The following is a 19,417-nucleotide window of genomic DNA, read 5'->3' on the forward strand; positions in this document are numbered from 1 at the left end:
CAAGTTAATGAGGCAGGCAAAACCCCCAGAAAAGCTCTAATGGTTTAGAAAGGGGCAGATCTGTGGCACACTAACAAGTTAGAGATAAGATTTCTAGGTGCTGCTTATTTCCCTTAAGTGCAAGAGCTTCCCCTTTCTTCCTCCTGGCCTTACAGGTTGTCAGGAGGGCTTGTGAGGTAAGGACAGGCCAGAGCCACAAGAAGGTATGGAAGACTCTCACTGAGACAAGAGGACAGGGAGGCCCAGAGCAGACTCTTGAAATCCTGTGAAAGCACAGAGACCTGCAGGCTCTCTGTGCAAGAGTGAGGAAGCCATGGGATGGGACCAGAGCGAAACCTCTTCCCATAGAGAGAGAGAGTGACTAGGCAATGAGCTCAGTGTGCTCCTACCTCGGGGCCCCACGCTAGCAATCCTGCCCATGCTTTCTGGTCACAGCTGTCGGCAAGGAAAGGGAGTAAATGTGGTCCCCAGCCCAACATTCAGCCTCACGTGGGAGGCTGGAGAGGGGTGTGGCGTATACTCACATGCCGTCAATGATCTTGAGGAAGACACTGCAGTCCTGGAGCTGCAGCACGGCCTCCACGGGGCTGGCTACATGCAGACTGTTCACCTGTGAAACAAAGGGGAGAGCCTGGTGACCCACTGCGAGTGTGAGGAGCACTGCGTTGGCCGTGCTCCCCAGATGCCGACAATGAGCCTGCTCACAGTGGGTGCCCACAGCTGCAGGCCGCAGGCGCGAAGAACAGCTGGTCCTCGGAGCTTGCACTTCAGCGGAGAGAAGCTGCTGCAGCCACGTGCCCAGTAACAGCCACCTGCGTGCAGCCTCAGAACCCCCCCTTCCTCTGGCTTCAACTAAATGAGAGCCAAAATTCTCCGAAGATGCTCCAGCACTAGGGATATAATTTAACTATAACTAGGCATAAAATGGCTCTGGAAGAACACACAAGAAACTGTCCTGTACCACCACTGCCTCTAGGGACAGGGGAGTCAGAAGCGGGTTAAAAGAAAGGTTTTTTGTATTATTGCTCTTTGTATCTCTTGAATATTTACATTATAACCCTCCACAGCTCAAATTTTCACATTATAGCCCTTTCTATCTCGTGGACTTTGAAATATCTATTCAAAACTTACATTAAATACTACGTATGTTTTATATACTATCACACAGATACAAAATTTTGCTAATGCATTTTTTAAAAATTTAACGTTGGGGCACCTGGGTGGCTCAGTCGGTTAAGTGTCCGACTTCAGCTCAGGTCATGATCTCATGGTTTGTGAGTTTGAGCCCTGCATCGGGCTCTGTGCGACAGCTCAGAGCCTGGAGCCTGCTTCGGATTCTGTGTCTCCCTCTCTCCCTGCCCCTCCCCCACATTCACACTCTGTCTCTCAAAAATGAATAAATGTTAAAAAAATTTTTTTAATAAAATTTATTTAATGTTTATTTATTTGGGGGCGGGGGGGGGGGTGGTTGGAGGCAGAGAGACAGACAGACACAGAATCCGAAGCAGGCTCCAGGCTCTGAGCTGTCAGCACCAAGCCCGATGCGGGGCTCGAACTCAGGAACCATGAGATCATGACCTGAGCTGAAGTCAGATGCTTAACCGACTGAGCCAGCCAGGTACCCCTGTTATTTACACATTTTAAAAATCCTTCCCAGACATAAACCTTTGGCTGACACAGGGAGAAATGATGAGAGAACAAGATAACAAAGAAAAAATAAGGGAGGAAAAGAAGAGCTGGGAACCCCAGAGAGAAACTTGGCAATCCTGATTCAATTGCCTTTTTCTCTTCTTTGCCTTTAGGCAGGCATCCACCTAAATCAGTCTTTACAACCAGAAAACTCACCAGCAGTCAGTCACCTGCGAATGAGTCAGGTACACAGGTTATTCAACAAGCATATACAGTCAACTTCTCCAGGAAAACCTCAGAAATTCCAAAGGCATCAAGTTCAGAAGAAGCCTGGGCTGAACTTCACCTTTGTTACTACCAGAGGAACAAAGGGTTTGCTAAGTCAGTCAATCACACATGCAAGACTGAGGTAAGAAGGGAACTTAGGCTGCTTATTAACAAGGTATTTTTAAGAACTTCAGCACAGTGGTTATTATGTGCAATGAGTAGTTTCTGTTTACAAATGTGCTCTTTAAAAGGTACTGGGCTATGGGGCGCCTGGCTGGCTCCATCGGAAGCACATGCTACTCTTGATCTCAGGGTCGTGAGTTCGAGCCCCACAATGGGTGTAGAGATTACTAGATAATCTGACAGAAAGAAAGGTAGATAAATGAAGAAATGAATGAATTGGTACTGGGATGAGAGCTCCCAGATAAAGATTTTGGGTGCAGGTCTTCCACGAACTTGCCAGGAACCTTTGTTATCAACTTATTTCTCTCCGTACCTACTTTCTCACTTGCCCAATGGATAGAATTCCTACGCTGTTTGCTGTTTACTTTAGAGGACTGGTGTGCGTTCAAATGGAATTATGGGTGCAAGAATATGTAACAAAATACAAGTGCTAAATGCAAAGCACTATTATTATTAATAATATTAAAATAATGAAGTAGATGTAGCAAAACTTTTACTTCTCAGTAGTTAAACAGGCTGACTGCACTAGAGAATCAAGAGTATTAAATAAAAAGAAACAAAACTCAGCCACAGAAATGATACTATTTATTCAGTTAAATATTTTTATGTTAAAAACAACTTTTAGGGGCACCTGGGTGGCTCAGTCGGTGAAGTGTCTGACTTTGGCTCAGGTCATGATCTCACGGTTCATGGGTTCCAGCCCCGAGTCAAGCTCTGTGCTGAGAGCTCAGACCCTGTAGCCTGCTTCAGCATCTGTGTCTCCCTCTCTCTGCCCCTCCCCCGCTCATGCTCTGTCTCTCTCTCTCTCAAAAATAAACATTAAAGGGGCGCCTGGGTGGCGCAGTCGGTTAAGCGTCCGACTTCAGCCAGGTCACGATCTCGCGGTCCAGGAGTTCGAGCCCCGCGTCGGGCTCTGGGCTGATGGCTCAGAGCCTGGAGCCTGTTTCCGATTCTGTGTCTCCCTCTCTCTCTGCCCCTCCCCCGTTCATGCTCTGTCTCTCTCTGTCCCAAAAAAAATAAATAAAAACGTTGAAAAAAAAAATTTTTTTTAAATAAAAAAATAAAATAAATAAATAAATAAACATTAAAAAATTTTTTTAAATGTATGTTTAAAAATAAAAGGCAGGGGGGCACCTGGGTGGCTTAGCCAGCTAAGTGTCCAACTCTTGGTTTTGACTCAGGTCATGAACTTGCACTTTGTGAGTTTGAGTCCCGCATCAGGTTCTGTGCTGACAATGCAGAACCTGCTTGGAATTCTCTCTCTGCCCTTTCCCCACTCTCTCTCAAAATAAATACACTTAAAAATATAAACAACTTCTAGGGGCGCCTAGGTGGCTCAGTCAGTTAAGCATCTGACTTCAGATCAAATCATGACCTCATAGTTTATGAGTTTGAGCCCCACATCGGGTTCTGTGTTGACAGCTCAGAGCCTGGAGCTTGCTTCAGATGTGGTATCTCCCTCTCTCTCTGCCCCTCCCCTGCTCATGCTCTGTCTCTCTCTCAAAAATAAATATAAAAAAAAGTTTTAAAAAAACAACTTCTAGATGGATCTAAATTAAAATAGGCTAAAAGTTAAGGGGGAAAAAAAAGAGTAGAACATAAAATATGACCTCTCTTTGAAGCCTTAAAGACAATACATTTATACCATCTTGTCACGCTTGATCTAATTAGTCAGGAAAGGCGAGTGTAAATTTTCGAAGATTTTGAAGAAGATTTTAAGGACCAGGCCAAGGTCCTTTTCCATCAGCTGAAAATGAAGAGAGTGCCAAGACTTAAGCACCCAAAACAGCCTCCTTTTAATACCTGTAATCTAAGAAAAACATTCAAGGACTGTGTCACTAACAAGACTGAAAAATCACACCAGTTAGCGGATTTAAAGTCACTTAAGGAATCTGGATTCATCCCACACCAATTAAGTAAGAATCCAGCAACAGTTTCTTTCATGGATATAAAAATGTATTTTCTTCCTGTGCATTATTTTGCTCTCAAATGAGAAATTGTGGAAAGCTGAGGAAGTGGAGAAGCTCACTAGTCTGGTTCAAAACACAAGAGTGAGGGCCGAGCTCACTAAACAATAAACAACCCAAGAGCTGCCTGTAAGGTTTTCAGAGTTACTTAAGGTTGTTGAATCTTAAAAAGTTCCCTATTCCCTATAACAGTTTATTCATGGTAACTTCTGGGTAGGGAACAGTTTCAAGATACACTTCAAGCAAACTATAAATTCATTTTGACACAATAAAATAAATTACTGAAACCCTGGCGGGGAGGGAACCCACTCATTCTAGTATTTTAATCCATGCGTTTTTAGTATTTTGAAGTATTTCCTTCTAGTCTTTTTTCCTATGTTGTTTTTTGCTAAACCACAACTATAATTGTCACATGTGTGTGTTCTATGCCACTCTTCCCCCTAATGTGTAACAAGTATTATTTGATGCTGCTACAGTATCATAAAATCCACTTTAGCTGCCTTTTGTGTGTGTATGTATGTGTGTGTGCGTATATATGTATTTTTATATTTATTTATTTATTTATTTATTTTTGAGAGAGAGAGAGAGAGAGAGAGAGAGAGAGAGAGAGAGAGAATGAATCCCGGGAGGTGCGGGGGGGGGGGGGGGTTGTTGAGAGGGAGAAGAGGGGCTGACCTAAAGTGGTGTTTTGTGTTCACCCAAAGTAGGGCTTGGGCTCAAGAACCAGGATATCACGACCTGAGCCAAAGTCAGATGCTTAACAAAATGACCCACCAAGATGCCCCAATCTTTTGTTTAAATTGAAAATTTCTATGTAACTATATATTAATAATTTTAATGCATGTTCATTCTGACTCTTGAAAAAAGTATGCAAGTATCTGCTGTTAAATAAGACTAACCCTATGTCTGTTCTCTGTAATGGTAGTACTCACCATAAAACCAAACATAGGACCTAAATAAATAAACTGATGAACTTAAAACAATGTGGCTAGGGGCATCTGGGTGGCTCTTGGTTAAGCATCGGATTTTGGCTCAGGTCATGACCTCACAGTTGGTGGGTTCAAGCCTCATGTCAGGCACTGTGCTGACAGCTTGGAGCCTAGAGCCTGCTTCAGATTCTGTCTCCCTCTCTTTCTGTCCCTCCCCTGTTCACCTTCTGCCTCTCTCTCTCTCAAAAATAAATAAACATTAAAAAAAATAAAAATAAAAAAATAAAAGAATGTGGCTGAAGGATCCCCCAATATTCAGTTAATCTGCTGAACTAGAGACATAGCTCACAACCAGCCCCTTCCTAGGGATGAGGGGCGGAAAAGGAAGAGACAATGTTTCTAACATAGATATAAGACAATGAGCTCTCCTCTTCTCCGCTACTGCCATTGTGCCGTGTGGTGCGGTTTCTCAGTATGTCTTCTCACAAGACTTTCAGGATCAAGCGATTCCTGGCCAAGAAACAAAAGCAGAATCGTCCCATTCTCCAGTGGATTCGGATAAAAACTGGTAATAAAATCTGATACAACTCCAAGAGGCAGCTCTGGAGAAGAACGACGCTGGGTCTACAAGGGATCATACATGAGATGGCACACACTTATGCCGCCTGAAAGTCGTATGTTCCTATTCCATTACATCCTACTCCATCACCTCCCCACTACCTGAACAGCAGATCTGTTTTATCAAGGAAATGACTTTTCTCTGTCATTATGCTTCTGCACCAGTAGGTTGGTTCAGTAATAAACATGAGACTTGATTGAAAAATAAACTGAAATGTAATGGAAATATAAAATAAGTAAACTATAAATATAAAAATACCCATTTTAAACTGTACAACTAAAATTCACATTTACTGCAGAAACTGAAGACTAAGAATGTACGTTTTGTTATTTTTTTTTTTCTTTTTAAAGTAGGCTTCACACCCAGCGCAGAGCCCAACATGGGGCTTGAACTCATGACCCTAGATCAAGACCTGAGCAGACATCAAGAGTCAGACACTAACCGACTAAGCCATTCAGGCACCCTTGTACATCCTGTATATTAAACACATTTCTTGACTAGAGATTTACAGCAATTAAAGACAATGTCTTATTAAGCCCACCCTACTTGGAAATTAAAAATTCATGTCCTTCAAACTATTCTGTAATTTTTTTGATTGGCTTTTCACTTGGCCCTAATTGATCAGTAGTCAGGGTGACTACTAAAATACCCTGTACCATATAGCATGCCCTGGCAATATTTTAAGTATCAAGAATTATTATTTATTCAGATACTGTGCTTAATGCTTTTTACAAACATTATTTCATTGTCCTCATAATAACTCTATGATGTATTTTTATTTCAATTTAAAAAATATGGTGCTGAGAGGCTAAGTAACTTGCCCTGGGTCACGCAAACAGGTGAGAGTGCTGATTCTATCAGGCTGTCTGACTCCAAGGTCCATGCTTGTCATCACTACACTCTGTGGCCTCCTCTGTTTCTCTGTACCTTTATGTTCCCAGTGCTCGGTATTACTCCTTCATTTGCCATTGTTTGTCTTGGACAAATGTATGAAAAGATCTAGACAAGGATTTAAGTAATCAAGAAGGCAACAGGAAAACAGTGGAAACAGACAGAATCATGGTAAAGAAAGCAAGGAGAACCTTGCCCTACAATAAAAGGCCTTTCAAGACCAAAGTCCCTGCATGTTACTGAAGTTCAGCATAAACCTTCTAGTTAGGAAAATGCACAGGAAGCAAATGAAGATGGGTCTCTATGCCGTGCTGCAGCCAACTGTCCCATGAGAAAAGAAATTTATACTTCTCCTAAGAGGTATACAGAAGCTTAGAAGATAATACTCTTCTAAGCCACACAAGCAGAGTTATGGACCATTGTCAGCAGCAACATCACCAGGGATAATAAAAGTTAAAAACTAAGGAGAAAGGCCAAGGAAAACTGTTATTTCCTTAATCTGGAGATGAGAAGACGTTACATAGCCCTGGTTCCCTCTCGCACCCCTCCAAACTTTCTGGGAAAATTCTCAACAAAAAGAGAGGAAGACTACTCACCCAAGAGAGAAGTGCCGCTGCCCGGGTGGCATGGAGTGTCATCTTGGTGACACCAAACAGTCACCCCAATGCACCTGAAAACCAAAAGAAGAGCAGTATATCAGATATCCATGATGAACGATGAAGGGGGAAGTGGTTCAATTTACTGGCTCTTAATATTTAAATAAATCTCTCTTCACACAGCACTTAAATCTACCAAGGCACCATGGGAATTTTGAGAAAGAAGCTCAAAGTACACATTAAAATTACTATAGGGGCGCCTGGGTGGCTCAGTCAGTTGAGCGTCCGACTTCAGCTCAGGTCATGGTCTCACGGCTCATGGGTTTGAGCCCCATGTCAGGCTCTGTGCCGACAGCTCAGAGCCTGGAGCCTGCTTTGGATTCTGTGTCTCCCTTTCTCTCTGCCCCTCTCCCACTCGTGCTTTCTCTCTCAAAAATAAATAAACATTAAAAAAATTTTTTTAAATAATAAAATAAAATAAAATAAAATAACATAACTATAAAACTTTGGGCGCCTGGGTGGCTCAGTCAGTTAGGTATCCGACTTTGGCTCAGGTCATGATCTCATGGTTTGTGGGTTCGAGCACCACATCGGGCTCTGTACTGACAGCTCCGAGCCTGGAGCCTGCTTCAGATTCTGTGTCTCCCTCTCTCTCTGCCCCTCCCCCACCCATGCTCTGTCTCTCTCTCAAAAATAAACAAACATCAAAAAAATTTTTTTAATAAAATAAAATTACTGTAAAACTTGTAACAGTAAAGAATCCTGCATTTAATTCAATGTCCACAAGCTCTACTTGCAATCTTTCTGTTCCACAGAAAATATAACATTCAAGGCTGTTCTTCAACCCTCCTCTTTGGGACATGGTGCCCTTAAAACATAGAACATGGGTGCCTGAGTGGCTCAGTCAGTTAAACATCCAACTTCAGGTCATGATCTCACAGCTCATGAGTTTGAGCTCTGCACTGGGTTCTGTACTGACAGCTCACAGCCTTGGAGCCTGCTTCGGATTCTATCCCTCTCTCTCTGCCCCTCCTATCCTCGAGCTCGCTCTCTCTCAAAAATAAACATTTAAAAAATAAAAAAATAAAACATACAACAAACATGGTTTTTCAGACAGGCATGGGTCTGAATGGTGATCCCATGTGACCTTGGTCTTGTGACCTTGGACAAGTAGCGTAAGTTCTTTCGGTCTCAGTTTCCTCTCTACAAACCGGGAATCACAAACACTTCCCTGGGTTACTGTGATGCTTCAAGACTAAGCAGATAACGCAAATAGCATAGTGCCTGGTATATGGTAGGTATACAATACACAATCACTAATCTTAAGCAGAAAGGTTGATTTCTGGCTCGTTCTGCAGGTATCCAAATTCTACCTAACAAGTCCTTAAAGGGAAAACTCTCCAAATTCTGGATTTGTATATCTCCCACAGAAATGTCAAAGACATGGTTCAAATGAGGGACTGGATGATGCCACATCCAATTCTGGCAGAGATCTCACAGGACATTTAATGAAGGATTAGGTACCCGTCCTGGCATTCCTGCTTCCAATTTCCCTTCCCATTGAGAATCAGCCAACTGCCTGCCAACCTGCCCAAGAGACCACATACCTGTTGACTAAATATTCCTCAACACCTCCCAGGAGCTCCCAGAATTCCCACAAATCATGGGGGCAATCAGTCCCACCACCCACCTCCTGTCACAGGTACTCAGTCTGTCACTATTCCAAGAAAAACAAGAGTGGTTAAGAGTCACATCACCTGTAACTTTCCCCACATATTAGTATCCCCTAAGGTGTGGGTTCTTTGGAAACAACATTTGCTAGGCACCTTCTGTGTTCAATGTGTTGGGACTCCATTCTTGTCCATAAGGTGCCCACTGTCTAGCAGGGGAAAGATATACATAAATCTGATGGTAATCCACTCCCTATCATTTCTTATTCCTTCCTATGCAAGTGTATAGTGCTTATCAAACAAGCAAAAAGGTTATTTTCTTGCTCCATACATATGTTCATCCTGTGCTGGAAGACACATGGGAAATGGGAGACAATGACATGGCCCCTACCTCTGAGGAGCTTACAGCAGGATGAGGAATGATATTAAACATACACGAAGCATTAAAATATTGAAAATAATTAAATGCTAAATATAACTGTTAATTATAATTAAGTGCTTCCTGACCCCACAAAAGCCAAGAATACCCACCTGTAATACCAACATCACAGACCTGGAAATGAGCCAATTCACCTGGGCTTTGGTAAGACCCAAGTGAAGTGGTAAAGGGAACTCTCAGGAGGGCAAAGAAGCTAAAGGGCCTAAATGTTCTTCAGTCTTGGATGATTTTCATCCAGCATGGCCTATCCATCAGCACTGAATGCCTAGCACCCTGGGGCAAAGCAAGGATGAAGACAGATGGTCTCAACTATTGCACCACAAAAAGACTCTTCTAGTGCTTGGCCAGCCTAAAGTTAGAGGGACCATGCTTGGTCCTGGTGAAGGCAGCAATGGCCATGTTCTATTGGGGCTTCTTAAAAAAAAAAAAAAAAAAAAAAAAAAAAAAAAGTCTAAGCTATTTAGGAACAAGGGAAATGAGGCCCAGATCACCTCCCCCTCATCCCCACTGTTGCCTCTAGACTTGCTGTCTGGAGAGGTCCAAAATTTCGGTCAGAAATTTTATTTGCAACCGGAGGTATATCTTGCCCCCTCTGAGAGATTCCACAGCTGTGCTGCTAAAAATGACCTGAGGTTTAACCAACCTCTTCCCTTCATCTCAGAGGCAAAACATACAACCCTTATGTCCTCCTTGGGGGAGCCTGTCTAAAACTAGTTCCACTGCTCAGGAAAACTGGTGTCAAGGCCAAATGCCTTCTTCTGGGCTCCCCAGGCAAGGAAACAGGAAGAATCCAATACTCAACATGAGGCACTCCAGAATGACTTTGTCACCTCAAAGCCCATAAAGAAGCACTTTTCCACAGACAGGACACTGAGGTGGGAGCTGTTAGGACAGACAGCCACTCATTTCTCTGGTTAACGAATGACTGAAGCCAGTGGCATGGCTAGTCTTCGGATTGGGACTATAGCTTTAAGCAGGCCTTGGCTTAGAACCCGAGGGCTCCCAGCCAAAGCACCATCCTCCCCACCCTCCCCCTGAAATCTGAGGCAAGCCCCACCCAGAAGACTGGGTGATGGTCATGGTGATGGAAAAACAGATCCCCGCATTGTAGCTCAGAACCATTTCACAAAAGGATCTGAGATCCACCCAATGTGATCAGGTACGACCCACCCACAATCCCCAAATACCAAACAAACCAAGGCTTCTCAAGGCACCTTCAGAGTTCCCACCTACCCATTTATGTGAAAAGAAGTACCCTCAGAATCTCAAACAGAGACTTCACAGACCTGGTAAGGTGCCCTCTCTTCCCTGAGTTCAAGAAGGAACCAAGACACAAGACACAGAAGAAGCTACCTTATAAACTTAGGGCCTTGCATCCTCTTTACATTTTCAAAACCGATATAATGTAAATTCCTACATCAGGACCAAGCCCCACATTTACAGGAATCCCTGTTTCTAGAAAAGATATATCAGGATAAGGAAAAGGACACTCAAAGACGCATAGCCACCTGGCCTGTACCCTCTCTGGGTCTTAAAGAGTTAAAACCTAGCCATGGTTTCCTACCAGGACTGAAGCTAATGCAAACCACCTGCTCAGATGCAAGGACCAAGACCAGAGGGTCAGGTTGCTAAGCTTTGGGGTCTGTTCAAGAAAAGTTTCAGTTCCAAGGGTTTAACCAAGTGATAGGTCAAATGCCAGAGGGTCTGAGTTGTGTTGTGGCAGCACTGCTCTCCTTACCCCAAGCCCCCCCCCCAGCTCCTTTTGAGACCATCTTTAACTCACTTACTGCCTGCCAGAACACCAGCCCTACCTCAAGATAACACCAAAGTGAAATTTGGTCCCAGAAAACTACAAAATTGTACTGATCACAAGCCCTTGCCTCCACTGAAAGCTCATTCTCTTAGGTGATAGCTCCCACTCCCAGAATTTCTTGGCCCAAATCCCACACAAACTCCCACCTCAAGGCATCCTTTCCCAAGCCCCACCCCCTCTCTATCCCTTATTTCCAAAGGCTCACAGGCTCAGAGCTCACAAGGGAAATGTCTGAGTGCACGTGGGTGGCTCAGTGGGTTAAGCATCCAACTCTTGGTCTCAGCTCAGGTCCTTGATCTCAGGGTCTTGAGTTCAAGTCCTGCACTGGGATCCACACTATGTGTGGAGCCTATTTTAAAAAAAAATAAGGACACCTGGGTAGCTCAACTGGTTAGGCTCTTCATTCCAGCCCAGGTCATAATCTCAAGGTTTGTGAGTTTGAGCCCCACATGGGGCTCGGAGCTGACAGTGGGGAGCCTGCCTGGAATTCTCTATCTCTGCCCTTCCCACCACCCCGCCCCCCACCCCCTGCTCTCTTTCTCAAAAATAATAAACATTTATTTAAAACAAAACAAAATGCCTGTCCTATCTATAAGCCCATGTTCAATGGCAAGATTTGCCACTACTTACTCTGACAGCCTGCCTGCCTGCAGCCATAAAAATTCCATGCTCTGTACACCTTTCTAAGAGATATCCCACCATCGAATAACCCCCACATCCAAAGAGTAAACACCCTGATCTTGAGGGAGGTCCTCCTCCTCTAACTCTGGGAGGAATAGGTCAGGAGGCACCGGCAAGCAAGCACCCAGACCTCACCTGGTAGGTTACCCCAGAGAGGGCCAGCAAAGGCCAAGCTATGTCACCATCAACTAATTCATCATAAAGAACAGAATAGGAAATATCTTGCTGGTGCATCTCTTGGCCTGGAAGACATAAAAGGCTTAAGGACCAGTGGCTCCAAGAGCAGCCCAGGTGGAAAAAATACAATCCTTTTCAACTCCTGTGGTGTTCAGGATAGGCTGTCCTGTCTAACTCCACAGGGTTTCTCTGCATTCCTGAGATCAGGGCAAACCAGCTTGCTGGGTATATTTCCTGGGTCCCCTAAAAGGGACTCACTCTGGACTCAGGCCTCCCCCTCTTCACACAGACCAACCCTTCTATGTAGCCTAGAATTTGGCCCAGAGCTCTGGTGAGGAACAAGAGAAGGAATGCAAGGGAAACCAAGATTTCCCTGGTTTCTTCAAAAGTGGCTTACTGATATCTGCCCCTCCCCCCCCTCCATGCTCTGCAACGTCCAGATCAGAAGGATGTGGGCAAAAGGGTTGCCATCACGAAGCAGACCTGGGGCCTATAGCCATATACTGCATATACACACCCAAGCCCCCTTCAGCAGTTCATCAGCACCTGCCCCCACTGCTGTATTCACACACCCTGGTCGCTACGCGCGGCCAAAATGAACCTTTTTCACTCCCCACCACTGCGTACACACCCAGGCCTCACTCAGGAACGGAGAAGCTCTGTTGAGCTGTCTCTAGAGCTCAATGTGCAGGCGCACGCTTTCCCCCTCTTAACAAAAACACGCTGACATCTATCTACGCGAGGGGGAAAGAAAGCAACCCTTTGCTCTCAAAGGCGCCAACTCCCGGATGTTGGCAAGCTCTGCTCCCAGCGCCTGTTTGTGAGTGTTTACTTGCGCTCCCTCTCCTCTCCCTCCCCTTTAAGGATGGCGCAGGAAAGCGGAGGGGGGGGGGGGACTCCACCGCACCCCCTCGTCCATGTTTGAACAAAAACCCAGAGAAAGAGGGAGGGAGAAAAAGTCTCAGTGCAGGGGAGGGGGGGGGGCCTTACCAGACTCCCAAAGCCAAACGTATCTACAGGTTTTAATCCGCCATTAGCATTTAAATCTTGAAAGGAGAGGAGGTAGGGGGGGCTAGTGGAAAGTAACCCCACACACAAAAGAAAAGTTGTTGGTTTTCTTCTCAGTCAGCCTGGCAGGAGCGATCTTCCTGGCTGACAGCCAGAAGTGCGTCACAGCCAGGAGTCTGCTTTCTTTAAAGGCACAGCAAGCTTCCGCGATCTGGGAGTACAGCGAAAGCAGGGAACTCTCGGGAAGGGGGGGGAGGGGCGCTAGTCGGGGGCAAGGAGAGGAGGGGCGCACTGGAGAGGAGGGGCCGCGAAGGCTAGGCCCACGAACGAAAGACTAGGACGCACGGGAGGGGGGAGGGGGGAGGGGGGTGCAGGAGCCAGCAGACAAAAAAATCCTGAACGGCAACAGTGGCAAGAGCCAAGGCAAACTGTGGCATAAATACACAGAACACATCTTACAGTGGCCTGCCTGACAAACCTGGTATCACCCGGACACTCCCCCTTCGCTCTCTTAACACAGCAGTGACAGCCTGTCCATCTCTCTGGCCAGCGACGGACTGCCCTGATGATTAGCTCAGCCCCTGCCTGGCGGCGCGCGGGGCAGGGAGGAAGAGCCGGGAACAGAGGCTTTGGAGGGGGAGCAGGACACAGGCCCTTTCACGCGGGGCTGCTTCCTGCCGGCTCCAGGGCGGGGCGGCTGTGTCTTTAAGCACACACATGCCGCTCACACACAAAGCGCCGGCCTCCTTTCGCGAGCGCCGCCTGCCCTGGGACAAGGCCACCCCCCAAGCCCATTCCCAGAGGGAATCTCTCCAGCCCGTACCTTCTGCGTGGCAAGGCCAGGACTCCGCGCTCTGCCCGCTCCTCCCCCTCGGCCACCCAAACAAGAAGCCCAGGCAGATTGTGGCCTTGGAGTGCAGGCCTGCGCGGTCCTGTCCGGGTGGCTGCGTGCTATTGTCGACTGTGGAATGGCCGCCAAAATCCCAGCTGTGCTGCCAGAACCTAATCCCCTGTTCCGCTGAGCATTTGTGGGGAGGGGCCGAGGGGCCAAGGCACGGGACCTAGCACGGCAGGCACTGGCTGGAGCCCCTTCACAGTTACAGGCACTGGGACCCATGGGCAGAGCCTACAGGCTCTGCCTCTCCTCCATGGCGGGTAAGAAAAGATGTCGGACTCTTAGAAAACAAAACCACAGCATTTCCACCCACTGAACAGTGACTCTCACCAAGACTCCAAGAGAAACTCACCAGGCAGTTATGAGGACACCGCCCCCCCATCTTTTATTTAGACCAAAAATATTAAGCACCTACTATGTGCAAGGCACTGCTATAGGACATTGAGGGCGTATACAAATATGAATTAAACCCAGCCTCTACACTGATCTAGGTTATAATTACACAGAAAATAAGAAATGTGCCTTGAAAATTATATTTCAAGACAGTATGTGCTAACTCCCACAAAAGAATATAAAAATTCTAAAAAGAGTAGGTAAAAAGACTAAGAAAACGAAGTGATATTTCAATTTGGATCTTGTAACAGATAGGTAAAATTTCCCCAGACAGAAGTAGACAGAGGAGGGTGGGGGGAAGGAAAAGCAGAGAGGACTTGTGGAAGTAGTCTGGGAACAGACTTAAAGGGTGAGGTGGGGTCAGAATTAAAGAATCTTGAACTTGAAACCAAGAAACTGAATAAAGATGTGAATGTTTATTTTTAACACAGATGTGATACGATGAGAACTGAACTTTCAGAAATGATTCTGGTATATAAAAAAATGAAGCTAACAGCAGGGAGGCAGGTCAGAGGCTACCACAACAGGAGACAGGTGATAAGGCCACAAAAGAGGGTAAAATGAGGGAAAATGGAAAGAAGAGGAATGAGACACTGCAGAGACAGGATGAAGACAAGGCAATGGTTGGAAGCAGAGAGAGAAACTGTAAAGGAGAGAAAAGTGTGAGGGATGACTGGGAGGACAGCAAGGCCATCTATAGATTTAAGTGGGGGAGATGACACAAATCATGTAAGAAGAGAGAAAACAAGGTAGAGTAAATAGCTACTGCTTACTGAGTGCATACTATGTGCCACACACCCACTGTTCCACTGGCCTAATGTGTATTAACTCATTCATCTGAAAACTCCTGGTGAAGCAGATACTGTTACCACTCAACTCTACAGATGAGACTGAGCCACAGAGATGAAATAATTGGCCCAAGATCACATGCCTAGCGAATAGCAGAACTCTATACCACTTGCTGCTGTAGGACCCTGGCAGGTAACCTCTGAGCCTCCATATCCCTATTTATAAAACAAAAATAAAGATACCTATTTTACAACAAAAATATACATGAAAAAAAATCTACTTTACAAAGGTTATAATGAGAATTAATTCAATAACATCTATAAGATGCCCCACACACTGGCTAGCACATAAGGCACAAGGTGGTGCATAACAAAGGTTAATTCCAGCTGGGCACTTTGGCACCTTGTAACCAAGGTGTCCATGCAGAAGTTGGCTTTTTGTCAGGGAAGCTAGTAAGGGTGCTCCTCCCTGGAGTGGGAGCATGGATCCTTAGGATGCCTGCTTTCCTTCCATCAGTCTGCCTCTCTGGATTTTACTTTAAGGTCCAGCTCAAATGTCAACACCTCAAATACTCCTTAACAGGTATCAGTGATTATCTTAAGGAGGAGTCAGACTATGAGGAACTTTCTACACTGTATGTTTCTTTCATATTTTAACTTATTTTTAATAAACATGTATTCCATTGGTAATCAGAAAAACGTGTCTACCTTCTGCATTTGGTACTTGTACTGCCTTAACCGTAGACGCATGGAAGTCTTATCCTCACATCTAGAATGTAAACTCCTCAAGAGCATAACTAGTTCCATCTCTCTATGATCCCCCACAGTATCTAGCACACTAGGGGTCCATGTTATCTATCCCACTGAAATACATCTGGATGATAGCTTTCCAAATTTAACCTTCTCAGCACCAGAGAATGACTGTGGTGAGTGGTGGGGGTCAGACCAAGGCCCACTGCTGCAGAGACTCCCATCACCCTGCTTCTCCCAGCCCTGTAACTTATTCCCACAGGATCGCTCGCAGTCTGTGGTTGGCAATTGCTATTGGTAGAAAGGAAAGTTCTTATTCAAAGAAGGACCAGGAAAGCCAAACCAAAGCAAAATCCAAAGCTTTTATAGAAAAGCCAAGTGGCAAACATAATTTAATAACTGGCACAATCAACACTCCAGAATATGTATGAGGTGAAAATAGGAGGCAGGCCTGCTAAAACTGTCCTGGCCACATGTGGCACTGTGCTAACCCTGAAGCTCCCTAGCACATTAAAGAGTTGATACTGTGTCTCAAAAGAATACAAGAGATTCTCACCCCCCCTCCCACTCCGCAGCTCTAAACTCCAGGCAACAGCTTCCAGCTGTGCAGCCTCAGAGGGCTGAACTCTCCTCTGGAACCTCTCCACCAAAATTGCCAAGCTTCCGGGACTGCTCTTCAGGACAGCCCAAGGAGCTGGGCCAGTTTCTCCAGCCTCTCCCTCCCCCACCACAGTGCTGCCACTCCCCTCCTGTGTCCCCACCCTCCTCCTGGCCTAGCCAGGCGACAGGCAGGCCATATGGCTCCTGCCTGATTCCACAGCCCCTGTTCAGTGTCTTCAAAAGACCAAGATAGAAATGGTAAAACCATTTTTAAAAGAAAGGAGAGAGGAAGGAAGAAAAATGACACATGGCTAACACAAGATTCAGAAGAGCATTCAGGTAGAGGTTGGTGATGGGTATGGAGCACACAGGATGTTTCAAAGGGTCCAGTAATACCACATCTCCTGAGCTGGGTGGCAGGTGCATTGGTGTTTTATTATTTTTGTTTAAAATGTAAACGTTACAGTTTTTAATGTATATTACCATTTTAAAAAGCTTAAAGGAAAGACCGCAAGAGAGCAATTCCCCTGAGATGACCCAGGGTAGGGTGGCTCTAATACAAACAATTCACCTGACATTCATGGCCCTCCATGACCTGGACCCAGTTTTACCTTCTACTAGAGTTACTTATACCCTTACCCAAACGCTCCACGCTGCCAGACTGGTCTTCTCACTGTCCTCTGAAGTCCCTCTGAACCTCCTATCTCAACCTTCTAGCCTGGAAGAGAAGCCTACACTGTAGGAAGCCATAGGCCAGGGTCCAATGAGAGCCTCTCAGTCCCTTCAGGCCCTCTCACTAGGAAAGTTGGCAAGGGCAAATGCTCTTATAGATCCACTGCCCTATGTAATGCCTTCTAGTCTTTCCTCTGCCACTTGATGTCCTAGCATAATAAATACCTAAAGACTATCATTATTGTTTTTGCTGTTACTGTTGTAATTAATAGCTAACACTTAATGAGCACTTAGTATGCAGCAGGCATAATGCTAAACACTTCCCTGCTTTATTTTGCTTAATCCTCACAATAACCCAATGACACAATAACAAATACTATGATTACTCATCTCTATTTTACAGAAAAGTAAACTGAGAAAGATTAAATAACTTGCCTAAGGTCACACAGTTGGTAGGTGTCGGAGCCAAAATTTGAGTCCAAATGGGTTTCTCCAGAGCCCGTCCTCTTACATGGTCATCTCATCTAGTTCTCTCAACAATCTATAAGGTAGGTTTTATTTCTATCTTAAAGATGAAGAAATCGGAGTCTCAGGAATTAAGTGACTTAGTCACATAAGTAGCAAATTGTCTCTGTGGTCTCTACATTATTCTCCAATGCTCTTAAATAAACAATCATTGAATGAATAAATAAAAGCTAGTACATAGCACATTCTCAGAGGCTCCAAGAAGCCTTGTGCCTCTATACCTCCTCATAAAAATCAACTCTTTGATCAAAACAATCAAACTTCTCACTTTATTATTTTTTAATGTTTTTATTTTTTTATTTTTTTTTTTTTTAATTTTTTTTTTCCAACGTTTATTTATTTTTGGGACAGAGAGAGACAGAGCATGAACGGGGGAGGGGCAGAGAGAGAGGGAGACACAGAATCGGAAACAGGCTCCAGGCTCTGAGCCATCAGCCCAGAGCCCGACGCGGGGCTCGAACTCACGGACCGTGAGATCGTGACCTGGCTGAAGTCGGACGCTTAACCGACTGCGCCACCCAGGCGCCCCTAATGTTTTTATTTTTGAGAGCGTGCACACACGTGTGCACACACACTCATGTGGGAGGGAGGGGCAGAGTGAGAGAATCCACACAGAATCCAAAGCAGGCTCCAGGCTCCTCTCTGCCAGCACAGAGCCGAACGCGGAGCTCAAACTCACAGACCGCAAGATCATGACCTGAGCCAGAGTCGGACACTTAACTGACTGAGCCACCCAGGCACCCCTCAAAGCAGTTCTAATCTTAAAAGTAACCACTAAAGAGCTTTTTTCTGAAGATACAAGAGCTTTACAAACATTAAAGGACCAAAACTACTCTGAAGAGGCAAGAACAGAAGAATTTTCTATTGGGAGGGATGTTGGACATATCTCTAGGGTGAGAAGCCACGGAGAAAGAAGGCTGGAGGAAGCACCGTTGGCTGGAGGGAAGGACTGCTGTTTCAGAACCCTGACCTCGAGCTTATTTACCAAGCCTCACCCTCCCTCTCCAGAGGGTAGTGCTGAGTAATGAAGCAGTGTTGGTAAGCCTGTAACTTCCAGAGAAAAGCAGAGGGCAAATCAAAACCCGGAGAGGATTCATTATAACATCCAAGAGGCCCTATTTGGTTCTCCCTGAAGAAGGGCTTTTCTACAAAACACCTAAGAACCTGTTCACCCTGTTTCATTGTCACAGAGGAGTAAACGGATCTGTCCCTACAGGCAACATATCTAGCACAATGTTTGTGCACAAACACAGAACTGATGATGAGAAAGCTAAAAGAAACGGAAGGAGGAACAGTTTCAACGTAAAGACTTGCAACTACTCCTGGAAACAGCCACACCAGTGGTAAAAACACACTAGATTTGGTATTGGAAGCCCCTGGAGGTTAAGTTCCCAATAGACTACCTACTAAATTTATGACTTTAGGAAAGTCACTGCCCTAGCTTGGGTCTCAATAAAAGAAGGTTATTGGTATTAGATAGATCATATCTAAAGCACTCTAAAAATTTCCCATGATTCTTTCTGCAGGACACCATTCTCAACAAGAACAACAACAAAAATCTTTGTAACAGAACTAATCTCAGAATCTGCTCAAAACTTCACCAGTTAGGGCTTCCTTTGCAAAAAAAAAAAAAAAAAAAAAAAGCAAATCCCCTAGGAAACAAGCATTTTGTTTTTTACCCTACTGGGTCCCACCCCAAAGGAAGGCACATGTGGGTGCTTTACTAATTCAGATGACAGAAGGTGATCCTTGGAAACTGGTAGCACCAATTTTGCATGGGGCACAAGCTGATTGGAGCTATACTCAAGGTATTTACAAGGTTTTGTAAATAAAAGTCACAGACAAAAGTGCAATTTATAATTACATTGGTCTAGAACGCCTAAATAAAAACAGCTTTCTATACTTGGTCAACAAATCACAGAATC

At 45.1% G+C, this 19,417-nt stretch overlaps 1 protein-coding gene and 1 pseudogene across 7 annotated transcripts in view; one reads left to right on the forward strand and one right to left on the reverse strand.

Annotated features, from left to right (window-relative positions):
• The window catches only part of NUMA1 (nuclear mitotic apparatus protein 1), a 73,350-nt gene that overhangs the window by 27,927 nt on the left and 26,006 nt on the right, over positions 1-19,417 (reverse strand). For 2 of the 7 annotated variants that reach the window (XM_086678165.1, XM_086678160.1), the window contains exons 1-3: positions 12,852-13,048; positions 7,082-7,155; positions 525-610 (exon numbers count right to left, since the gene is read on the reverse strand). In XM_086678165.1, the coding sequence (XP_086534291.1) occupies positions 525-610; positions 7,082-7,123 (128 nt within the window). In that variant the 5' untranslated portion in view covers positions 7,124-7,155; positions 12,852-13,048. Of the gene's footprint in view, positions 1-524; positions 611-7,081; positions 7,156-12,851; positions 13,053-13,347; positions 13,551-13,692; positions 13,970-19,417 lie in introns of those variants that run through there. The other 5 variants (XM_086678162.1, XM_086678163.1, XM_086678164.1 and 2 more) reach the window with 4 other exon arrangements.
• LOC112865046 (large ribosomal subunit protein eL39-like) lies at positions 5,406-5,659 on the forward strand (annotated as a pseudogene).

The sequence above is a fragment of the Puma concolor genome, chromosome D1 (assembly GCF_028749965.1).
Source record: "Puma concolor isolate L17-30 chromosome D1, mPumCon1.1.hap2, whole genome shotgun sequence".
Classification (NCBI taxonomy): domain Eukaryota; kingdom Metazoa; phylum Chordata; class Mammalia; order Carnivora; family Felidae; genus Puma; species Puma concolor.